Below are 12,801 nucleotides of genomic sequence, written 5' to 3'. Positions count from 1 at the left end.
TCTGACTTTTTATATATAAAGGGAAATATATATATTTATATATATTATAGTTTTGATTTCTTACAAGTTAATCATTACAATATTAAACATAATACATTTTCATAACATTTTACACATTTCCTGTACACTCTAATAGAGAATGTAGCTTTTAATTCTTAGATACTCTTCACATTTTCAACACACAAAGTAGACTTCAATTTTTATTTCCATTTTCGTCTACTAAATATAGTCGGGCTTTTGACATATTTTGTTTAACATAACACAGAACATGGTTTGACTTTCTACACATGAATGTTCTTAATACACCAACAGATAGTTCACATACTTAGTTTTAACTTCTGAGACATTCTTGGGATTAACTACTCCAATTGGTCGCGAAAGATCTCTAAACACTGCTGGGTTTTCTAAGTCAAGCTCTTCAGATGTGTAGTCTGCCAGTATCCATGGAAACTAAAAACAAGGAACAAATATAAATATAAACAACATTAATATGATAGAGCATTAATGAGAAAGAATAATTAATTGAAAGTAGAAAAAATAATGATCAAAATAATTAATATGTTTAGCATAATGATATATATGTGACACATATTTTTACTCTTTCAAACAAGTCATGTCCCAAAATACAATATCTCAGGCCAAGAATGTTATATTCCTTTTATCTAGTAAAATAAAAAATACTCACAACTGGGTACTGGCTTAGGTCATTGTATGTACGTCCAGCAATTGTATTTAGCTGCATCAAGTACTCAAAATTAGAAATTTCACATTGAACCCATTTTTGTGTTAAACCTGAAGCTTTTAAAAGCTCAGCTGGTGACCTTATTCCATGACTGTAGAACAAGTTCACAGGTTTAAGACCAATTAATCGGCTGTAGATCTTGTTTCTCGTCTGAAAATAGTGAAAACTAAAAATTAGGTTTTTAGTGGATACAAACCGTGACTTAGACAAATTCTGATAAAAGAAAAACAATAAAAAAAATCAAGTTAAGAACAAAGAATGAAATTCACAATAACCATACCCTGTTTTACTCAAAACGTTTTTGAGGTTAATTAAACAAATTTATCATCTTAACAACAATAAAATAATCAAGTTAAGAACTAACTAAATTCACAATAACCATACCCCGTTTTACTCAAACTTTTTTTGAGGTTAATTAAATGAATTTATCAATCTTAAAAATGTCAAGTTAAATAAGAATCCAGCACCAACATTTATTTCAATAAAAGAATCTAAGAAATCGATACAATATGCTTAGTCTAGCATATTCTAGAAGAAAAGTCTGCTCGTCCTGTGATCTAAACATTTATATTTTTTCTTATTTCTTTTAACAAATGAACTACATTCTATACATTTACCAGATAAACTCAGTGCAAAATTACAGACATATAAAGAATGCTGTTAAAATTATATTGTACATAAATCACCCTTTATACAAGTTATTTAGTACTACTACTGAAGTAAAAAACATTTTATCATTGTAATTAATAAAGAGTCAGTTTACATGTACCTTTTGAGTGAAGTTAAGAAAAAAATTACTCTGGTCGATGAGGAAGAATTCCAAAGCAGAACGTCTGAGATTGTAACGCCTGAGATGAACTTCTCTCAGCTGGGCAAGTGAGTACTTGAAATCATAACGTTCCCCTAAAAGTCCAATTATATGGTTTTTAAAAATGAACATGTAAAATTGAAAGCTTAAGTTACAAATCTTCAATAAGATAAAATATTTAATTTTTTCCAATCTGCATGAAATTGTGGGAAGAAAATAACAATTTTGCATTTATGACACTTTAAAAAAGTTTATATGCAAACGTAAAGGTCAGTAAAGATAGGCACTTTCTACTTGCTAGTAGCTTTATAAATGCTTACTTGATAATATGATAAAATAAAAAGAGCCAATTTATAAACATAGCCAGTATCATCTATTAATTCGAAATTATTCATTAGTTGCTTCATCAACAGAAATACAGCATCACTGTTCCTATGTGCACTAATTTGTCCTTATTGTTTATATCTAATAAGAACTTAATTTTCAAACAAATGCATTAAAATAACAACCTATTCTTTTCTGATAAAATGTCTTTGTACTTTTAGTATGCGTATACTACATACCTTACTCCCCTTTAAATGTATATTTTTTTATCTATGAAATATAAAAATATTTCTAAGTTTCAATTTGGAACATCCTAAATCTGGTTGACATGGGTTACATTCAGTTTGACGTGTTTCTTTTTGTAGGTTGACTGGCCAAGAAACTTATTTACTGGTGAACTATGAAAACCATTTCATGCTGCACCACCAGCTAAAGTTGGTAAAACACTAGAAACACCAGCTGTAACAATAGTATGTACAATACGTGGGGAAGATGCAACTGAAACTAATAGTTCTGCTAGCATTACTTCATTTGTACTAAACCAATAAACAAATATATGGGTGCTATTACACCTGAGCCCACTAATCAAAGATTGTGCAGATAAATCTAAGTTCAGATCAGCAGAGAAAGCTTGGGAAGTGACTAATGGATTTTGCCAACATATTTATCAGATCAGACAGTTAGCTAGGAAGAAAAACCATTACCCAGCATCATACAGATACCAGAGATGCATGTCATATAAAGCAAACACCAACATAAACTTCCTTGGAACATCAGGGATAGTGCAAATTCTGAGAAAGATTGGTTGCTGTAAAATTAAAGTAGTTACTGCACGAAAGAAAAGAGGTACATTGAGGTTCTGTGTGGACTTCAAGAATGTGAAAGCAGTAATTCTAATCCACATGATTCCATGATATCTGAGAACCATCTCCAGGGAGAACATCAGTCAACTGCTTTATACTTGTGAACATACAGATAGCCAGGTATTGTTTTGAATGGGTTATAGAGGGCAGCCAAGATTGCTGAAACAGAATCTACATTCTTTTAGATAGTAAGAATGAGACCTACACATTCAGCAGCACATTAACAGCATGGGAAACTGTAATGTATAGTCAGAAAGAAGGTTTCACCAATAACCACTTTAAACAGAAACTTGAACTAATGACTTGTCTTCAATTTGGTTTACCCACCTAACGTTAATGATTTCACCAAATCTCAACTTATCGGTAATAGTTGAAATCATCATTCTTGATCTAACCAGTGAACAGTTAAGTTTTTGTCTTTGTGAGATAATTTTTAGTCATTTATATCTTAATAGAATCACATTGGAAGATGTTTTGGATGGAAATGTTTAAGCTGTCATTCAAAGTGGAAGATTGGACTCCCATGTCCTTACAAATAATGTATGTGGAGTCCAGGAATCCCCAATACCTCAAATCTATAAAAGTGGAAAAAATCCACCTTTTTCCCATTTTATGCATCATCTTCCCATCAGACAAGGCAGAGGAGGAGTTGTTGGAGAAGATACTAGAGTGGCAGTTTGGCTTCTTCAAATCTTCCTGGCTCTCCCAAAGTTGTGTAGGCATTGATAATACTACTTCCATTGTTTTCCAGTGATTCAGGTGCTTACCTGTTAAAGAAATCAAAGCAGTCACTAATGGTTGCACCAAGCCAGCAGCAATTGAGAGCGAAGCTGAAGCCTTCTGAACTACCAATATTCACCAGTTTGCAGCTTGTCCATTGGAAGGAGCCAGGAGTTTTGCAGACATAAAGCACCAGATGTGAGCCCATAGCCTCAAGAAGCCAAAGGATGTTCACGTCATGTGAAAAAACAACAAATAACCTTCTTCGATCTCTACTCAGAAAGGTCATGTCAGTATAAAAGTGAAAATACAGAAATGAATACAGAAAATACCATCATGCACCTCAGCTGTAGGCCAAAGCTTGCTGCCTCTTCATTCCTTGCAAGTCAAGTGGGAACCTAGAAGTTACCAGTGGAGCCTCTAACCAACACCATAGAGAGGTATGACTCTTGGCTGATGATAAGATGAAGAAATCAAAGACAAGCCCAGGCAAAATGCTGAAACACTGCATGGGTTTGTGTGTTCCACAAGGAAGAAAAGGAAAGGAATGACTCCAAGAAGAGCTTGTGGAGATCACACATAAACTAACCAAGGTGACAGAGGTTATCTACAAGCCATTGTTAAAAGAAAGTCAATCATCAGCAGTTCAGTAGAACTATTCATCAACCTGAAGTAGAATTGCCAGAGTTCCTGTATACTTTCTTTTCTCATCTTTAGTTTACTTCTTTTATAAATGTTTTATTTCTTTTCCCCCTTTTTACACAAAAATATTTTGTAAAAACATATATATATATATATGTGTGTGTGTACGTATGTATGTACAGTAATTCATTGTTTATTTTCTTTTTCCTTAAAGAGGGTTTTACTTATGTATTATTCTGTTTTACTTTATGTGTCATTTCCCAAGGAATCCCATTTCATGTGACTTTGAAAAAGATTTTATTTCATGTGTATCATAAAATAGTTTTATTATTATATAATTTTTGAGGTTTTTTGGTATGAAGTTAAACACAAAGCTACACAATGGGATATCTATGCTCTGCTTACCAAAGGTATCCAAACCCAGTTTCTAGTATTGTAAATCTGCAAACATACCACTGTGCCACACTAGGGGGGCAATTTTTAAGAACTATTGCATATGGGTTGGACTTATTTTATACTAGCAGATACCCAATGAAATAATTCAATGGTATTTTTCCAAAAAATAGTGATGAATAAATATAAAATCAACCCAATCACTTGGACTAGACTGTATATATGAAATATGATTGTCTATTGGGCTGTTTACAACTATCTTTTATCATTATTTCAATAAGGAAAATTGCATTGCATTTGTTTCTAAACAAAGGAGACTGATGCAATGCATTGTTGGCAAAAATGTTTGAGTTTTGATGCAATGGTGTATCCAGCACAAGAGTGCTCAGGTTCACTAAGTGCCATGGAATTTTTCTGTTAGATGTTACTGTTCCTTGTCATTTAACTGAGTGCAAGAAAATTCCACTACTGAATGAGCACTTTTTGACAGTTGTTATTTCTATAAGAAGTGTCAAAGGGGAGTTAGTTAATTCAATTCAAACCAATTTATTCATCATGGTATAATATATATATACATACATACATACAGAACAATATCAATTATATACTCAAATGTGTTCCCCCCTTTAATTTTTTCTGTTCATGCTTCCATCTTCGAAATATTTCTGTTAATAAGTCAATAGAGGTAGTCCCATTTTTTTTTCATTAAATTCTCTCACAAAAAGAAAACATTTTTGTATTCAATAATTTCTTTTTTCAGATTGATCATTCAGCAAATATGAAAACTGACAGATCAATGTTGATATCAATACAAAATTTTAGGAATTGCAAAAAAAAGAATAATTTTCCTGTTATGTACTTTCGAGAAAAAAAGCATTTTGGTATATACTTTTTTGTTTTCTATGATTAACTGTTCAGAAGATACAGAACATGACAGACAGACAGTGAAACATATATATATATATATGTCATTGTAAAGAGTTTTATGTCATTTTTGTACATATATTTGTTTGTAATTAAGCACAAAGCTACACAATGGGCTATCTGTGCTCTGCCCACCACGGGTATCGAAACCCGGATTCTAGTGTTGTAAGTCCGCAGACATACCGCTGTACCACTGGGGGGCTTGTACATATATATGATCACTGTAGCAGTATGTGTTAGTTAAGGATGTTGGTTGTGTGTGTGAGGTGTGGTTCACTTTGTGTGTTATCATAATGTATGTCCTCCGACAATTTGTGATGTTCACATTCAGTCTGACTGAGGGTTATGATTTTTATGTAAATTCATTGGGTTGTGTTGTAATTTTTAAAATGGAAGACAAGTAAGATATGGAAAAAAAAGATGTGACATGCAAGTACAGCATACCTTACTCTTCTATAATGTATATATATGTATTTAAAAGATTTTCTATGTTCTGATTTGGAACATTTTAAATCAGTTGAGGTCATGTGTGTTATATTCAGCTTAAGCCATTACATTTTATAATTTCACCAGTCAAGGAACTTCTTTCATAGGATAGTTGCACTGTGCCCTATCTCACCTTTTGTATGAGGGATACCTTGCAACTGTTATGTGGAGCAGAAATATTTCTGCATTCTGGTCCTCTTTTATTATTGTCAGTTAAAAGAATAAAGGAAAAACGTTAAGTAAAGAAGAGACAAACTGTAACACACACGATAAGCATTTAGGAAAAAGTATAGTAAAACTAGTACCAAATTTTGTCAGCAAGTCTTGGGATTTCAAAAAAAGAAGCAAACTGTCACCTTCAGAAGTTAGAGCAAATCACTGTTTAAAGCACCAAACCTGTATTCACTTCGTAGCTAATGAATCGGGGAGAAAAATAGATATCGTTTTCGGATTCAGTGCACAGAAATTACTGTAAAACGTGTACAAATTTCAAGACAATAAAACCATCACAGGTCTGTGTTATTTAACACTAGTTCAATCACATTGCCAGTGCACTTTATGGGGCCATTAATTTCTTAGAAACTTATGTTTCTATGTAATTTAATTTTTAATTTAGCATTTCATAGGTATTAATATTTTTTGTCATAAGGTATAAAGTTTTTTGCTTAGACCATTTTACCTTCTAGTGAAATTTAGATTAATATTAAGCAGTGGGTGATAATTCAAGGAAAAACTTAGCTCATGAATCTAATATGCAAAAAGACAAGAGTAGTAATTTGTTACAGGTGAAATGAAATAGACAAGGCATGGTATTGAATTCAAAATAAAAGAAAAATATAATTTTATTTTGTTGCAAAAGTGAAAGTACAAACCCTTGTTTCTTTACAACAAATTTACCACAAATATAACAGAATATGTTTGGGTTATTTACACAACCTCTTGTTGCCATAGTGACAAATAAATAATATTGAAAAGAAAAAAATAATGTCAAGGTGCATGCACAAACAAATACCATCCAGAAATGATGCATTATGCAGCCTGTTAACCATTTATTTACTAGTGATGTGTTTCTCGTGGGTTACTGAACAATTGAGAAATCTATAGCCAGTGGTTGTCAACATTTTAAGCATAACAGAATGTGACCTGATTTTAATGAAAATAATTCACTTATGTAAAAGTAAATATGACATTTTATGAAAAATCTGTACATGATAGTGGAGTAGGTACAGGTACATCAGGTCCATGAGCAACAAGTCTTATAGTAGATAGAAGGTTCGGATAAGAAATTTCCTTTTTATTTCGAGTGTTGTAGCCTTGCCTGTTACATGAGCAAAAATAGCAGTCATCTCCGATAGGCTCGTGCCAGACCATTGGAATTCCAAAAAGCAAAGACTTTTTCTTACATTTAGTCCATTTTCTCAACTTTTCGATAAAACAGTGCACTCTTTGTGCAGAGCCCATGATTTGACTTGGTTCCCAAGTTTTATTCCAAAGTACGGGTTATATGCTTTTTTGACGATTTATGTAATGTTTTGGATACTTGAAACAGTTGCCATCTTTGTCTAAGAACTTTACAAACTGCTTCATCAAGCCCAGTTTTATGTGAAGTGGAGGTAATAGGATTTTCTTTTTGTCAACCAGATATTCATGTTCAATATTTTTCGATCCTGGTATCAGGCTGACTCTGCGTGACCATTGCTTCTTTATCCAGTTGCTTATTTTGTACTCTGCTGTTCCATTCACACAAAAAACATGGAAATTTGTATAACCGGATTGTTGACCTACAAACATACAAAGGACTTTTAAGTCTCCACAAAGTAGCAAACCATGTTCTTTGTATTTGACATTATTAATAAGTTTGAGATTTTTGTACATTTCCTTCAAGTGAACTGAATGAGCAATAAGAACAGATGCATATATGTTACATTGTGGAGGAGAACCCCTTTTAAATTTCTTTTTGGAGGAATTAATAAACAACTGCTACTCACTTGGTTCATAAACTGTAGCTCCTAGCATTGATATTAATTCAGCGATATTGTTGCAATAAACCAGTGAATCTTCTTGCAAAAAAAATATGGTATAAACCCTTTCTCACAATTTCTGTACCAGTAAATTGATGTCCCTGGAGAAAGTAAGTTCTTAGCCCAAAGTCTGGACCCCAAAATCTATGAAGAATCCTTTGGAAGGCCCAAATCTCTCACCAAATCATTTAGTTCATGATGTGTGAAAAATTGTTGTTCACCAGATGTTTCAGGTTGAAAATAATCCCTATCATCATTTCTGTTTACATCAGAATCAGATGAAACTGTATCAAGAGTCTCCGATGTGGGCAATTCCCAGCTCTTTCAGAAGCAAAACTTAAAGAAAGTATTTTTATTGGGCCTCAGATTAGGAAATTGACTTCAGATGAACAGTTAGAAAGGACAATGAAGAAAGTTGAAAAAGAAGCATGGATTGCCTTTAAAAATGTTATTGGTAATTTTTTAGGAAACAATAAGGACCCAAATCATGAAAATATTGTCAATAACATGCTTGATAAATTCAAAGAGTTGGGTTGTAATACGAGCTTGAAATTTCATTTCTTACATATTCTCACATATTGACTATTTCCCTGAAAATATTGGTGCCATCAGCAAAGAACAAGGGAAAAGGTTTCATCAGGGAAGGTGGAACATCAGCATGATGGCTGAGTACTGCTGGTCATTGAAATGAGATGCTTCAGATGCAATACATAAAAGAAAGACCACAACACGTAGTTTTAAGACTAAAAGACTTACATTTCACAAAGAAAATCAAGATGAATAAGGATGCATAATCATTTGACATCAATGTTCTTCCCTTTTCTTTAATTTCTTTGTATTTTTGTTAACAAACATAATAATAAAAAATTTTCATTGTGGTAAACGAAATAATAATTCGATCTAAGTAAGAGTTTTTTTCTTCCCAATTTGCAAAATATCCTTACATGATAGAAAGAAAAAAAATATTATTTTCGAAATCTGCGTAGCTGAATTATGGAAAATCTTTTATTAAAACCCAAACAACTTTTATGAAGTTTAAATTTGCAGGCCTGTGTAATCTTAACCTTCTATTACCAATATACATAGAAAAATATTTATAAAACAATCTCTTCTTTTGATTCATAAATCTGTACACAAGAAAAATAAACTAATGATTAACATTTAACAAGACCAAAATGTAAACATGCTAAAACAAATATGAGTCAATGCATCCATGTTGGTAATAAAAGGATTAACATATTACATCTATTTCTGAGAAGAGTGACATTAGGAAAAATCCCATTATAAACAATGATGAGATAATGTGAAAAAGAAGCCAAGCTTCTGAAGAAATTAAGTTCAGAGAAAGTTTCCTTTTTTTGATATATAAAAGTTAATATTCTATTCTGATGCTATAGAGATATACTTTGTATAAAACTGAAATGAAGTGAAAAAAAAGCTATTTTATTATTAACCAAATATATACCTTCTTTATTGACAAGATAAAAATAACGAGGACTTAATATTTTTCAATATGAAAAGAAGTTTTACTTTCTTTACCAGCAAATTAAATTCATAATATAAATTAACATTGTTTCTTCTTTCTGATGCAGTTAAAATTATTTCTTCTCTACCAGCAATAAAAAAAATTAACTTTTTCTTTTGATAAAATTACATAAAATCCTTATTCTCTTAAATATTTGAATGAACAAAAAAACTTATTTTCTTTACTTATGAAATTGAGTCTATCAGGGATCCTAGTTTCCTTAATGATAAGGTAAAAATGAGAAAAAGTCAGACCTTACCTTGTTTACTAATGAAATAAAGTAAGAAATAATCACCACCACCATTATTGATACAATTTATATAATGATGTAAAATAATATGATTAAGTCTTCAATAGATAAAGTTTGTTTGTTTTAATATTGCACAAAGCTACACAAGGGCTATCTGCACTAGGCATCCCTAATTTAGCAGTGTAAGACTACAGGGAAGGCAGCTAGTCATCACCACCCACCTCCAACTCTTGGGCTACTCTTTTACCAACAAATAGTGGGATTGACTTCCACATTATAACACCCCCCACAGCTGAAAGGGCAAGCATGTTCGGTGTGATGGGGATTCGAACACGTGACCCTCAGATTGTGAATCGAGCACCCTAACCACCTGGCCATACTGGGCCAATAGATAAAGTGAAAAAAAAAAAACGTGTTTTTTTAACTGAATGAAACTGAGTACAAACCTACACTTTTACTGATGAAGGACATAAAATGAAGGAAAGTATGGAAAAAAATCTAATTTTTTTGCTAATGAAATAATGTAAATCCTAAATTTATTTATGGTGTGATATAAAGAAAAATACCTTTTCTTTGCTCATGAAATGAAGCAAAGAAAAATATTTTACAGACAAAATAAAGTCAAAAACATATATATATTAATTGAATCTAGTCCAGAGAAAGTACTTAAGAAAAAAAAAGAAGAGGAAGGCTTACCTTCTTCTCTGATTGGGGACATGTCAAGAAAATACATGTGGGAGCTAGTTACTTCAAAACGACCTTTCACTCTAGACATTAGTGTTACCAGTTCACAATCTTCTGATATTACCACTTTTCCAGATGCATCTGGTCCTTCAATTCTAGTAAAGAATATTGTTTCAAAATCACTGTAAACAAAAAAAACTGGAATAATTTTACCAAGTTCTTTAGAAGTATAAGAAAAGCACAGATGGTATTTTTTATCAGTAGTAAGTATATAATAAGTGCCAGTACATTCTAGGGGCAACATAAGGGATTGCTTGTTTTAGAATTTTCCCTGCAAAGGGCTATCTGTGCATATATGCCTCCAATCTTGTACTGATACACAATATTTGGGCTACTCCTGTCTGACCAAATAGAAGGAATTGACAATCATTCTTATTGTGGACCCATAGTCTCAAAGTGTAAAGCACGTTTCTGAAGCAGTGAAACTTACGATTCACAGTTCAGGCATGCTAACCATTAGACCATGCCTAGCCCCACAACATTAAGAAATCAGACTGAGAAAATGAATGTAAATAAAAAATATCAAATGTACTTGATATTCATAATATCTACACTGTTATAAAAGATAAAGAAATTTAAACTAGAATATATTGTAGGATACAAACTCAGATGCATTTATGCTCTGTAGTTCTTCTTCCTGCAAAGAGTCCTCTTCTTGGTGAGATACTCTAGCTTCCTGGGCAACAGGAGGTAGACTGCTTAAGCTTGACTGTTGGTTGGTACCTACATATGAAACATTAAGAAGATATAGTGTTAGTTATGCATAATTATTTGATGGTATAACTAATAAAACATTCAGAAAATATACTAACTAATCTTGAAAGTTAGATTCTGATCAAATAACAAAACTAGTTCATATAATCATGACTGTAGGTGGGCATAAAATAATTAAAATGTACATGAATACTTGATCTTGCTGTCAGCTTGTATTAAGAACATAATAGCAGATTACCTAATTTTCATTAAGTCTTACTTGATATATTATTTACATATGTCATTTTGTGTGTGGGGAGGTAATGCTTTTAGCTATGTTTCTACCCTAAAGGTACACAAACTTACTGGTGCAGTTTTGTTTGCATCTTTCTAACGTCAACCTTAATTCTGCTGACCATGTGTGTGTGTGTGTGTGTGCAAGTCACCCTTATCTTTTGTACTGGTAACTCAATTTCAGTTCAGAAAGCAAGCAAGTTTAATTTCCATGCAATTTCACTTTAGTTTAATACTCCTGCTTGTAGTTTCATCTATACCTGCATTAATAAAGTATTCGTTATATTTGTCTTTACATAAAATCTTATTTCTTTCATTCTTCTGGAGACAAATCACTTCACCTATTCTTGCACATACTGGATGCTTGAGCTCTTACTGTTGTAGTAATCAGGTGATAGGATTACATAAACTTTTTGTACAACTAATTACTGCTGCTTCTACATCAAATATCTGTTTAATATCATTTAATATATGAACTTAATTACCAGCTTTTATATGTTACACAGGGATTCTAACTTCTGGAATCTTCTACATCAGAAATGTATGTAATTACTGACTCCAAGATCAAACGTATATTCACTTTTGATTCTAACTTCTGGAATCTTCTACATCAGAAATGTCTGTAATTACTGATTTGAAGATCAAATGTGTTCACTTTTGATTCTAACTTCTGGAATCTTCTACATCAGAAATGTCTGTAATTACTGATTTGAAGATCAAATGTGTTCACTTTTGATTCTAGCTTCTGGAATCTTCTACATCAGAAATGTCTGTAATTACTGACTTGAAGATCAAATGTGTTCACTTTTGATTCTAACTTCTGGAATCTTCTACATCAGAAATGTCTGTAATTACTGACTTGAAGATCAAATGTGTTCACTTTTTATTCTAGCTTCTGGAATCGTCGGCATCAAAAATGTCTGTAATTACTGACTCCAAGATCAAAGATATGCCCACTTATTTTTTAGTTTTATGTACCTCACATATACTTAAACATTTGTTCTTGATTTTCTGCACCAATGATGTTCATTTTGTAAACAAAACTTATATATTGATATATTGGTTTTTAAAACTCAAAATATTATTTCACTAGATCTTTTTTACAAAAAATATTTGGAATTAGTGAGTGGTCTCCTATACCAGAAAAGCATTTGAGTACAAGTTACTCATCATCACACCTTTACTTAACAGATTTTTGCCCTGAGGTGAGTAATTAATGGTTCTTTTATTTGAATAAATAGAGTTGTTTAAACATTAGTTTAACAACAAATAAAAGCTTGGAATGTGGAATGGTGTATTCTTTCATTGGGGTGTGTGTCTGTGAGCCAGACTAGTTTCAGAGAATTCCATCTCATCAGTGACCTGGACTAAA

The 12,801-nt window shown here is 32.1% G+C and overlaps 1 protein-coding gene across 1 annotated transcript in view; it reads right to left on the bottom strand.

Moving 5' to 3' along the window:
* The window catches only part of LOC106459246 (neurobeachin-like protein 1), a 58,905-nt gene that overhangs the window by 42,149 nt on the left and 3,955 nt on the right, over positions 1-12,801 (bottom strand). The window contains exons 4-8 of the mRNA XM_022385697.1: positions 11,048-11,165; positions 10,395-10,537; positions 1,512-1,645; positions 686-892; positions 326-450 (exon numbers count right to left, since the gene is read on the bottom strand). Of these exons, the coding sequence (XP_022241405.1) occupies positions 326-450; positions 686-892; positions 1,512-1,645; positions 10,395-10,537; positions 11,048-11,165 (727 nt within the window). The remainder of the gene's footprint in view (positions 1-325; positions 451-685; positions 893-1,511; positions 1,646-10,394; positions 10,538-11,047; positions 11,166-12,801) is intronic.

This window comes from Limulus polyphemus, unplaced genomic scaffold, assembly GCF_000517525.1.
Source record: "Limulus polyphemus unplaced genomic scaffold, Limulus_polyphemus-2.1.2 Scaffold581, whole genome shotgun sequence".
NCBI lineage: Eukaryota > Metazoa > Arthropoda > Merostomata > Xiphosura > Limulidae > Limulus > Limulus polyphemus.
The sequence above is the reverse complement of the archived record's forward strand: the minus strand, read 5'-3'. Positions and strand labels throughout refer to the sequence as shown.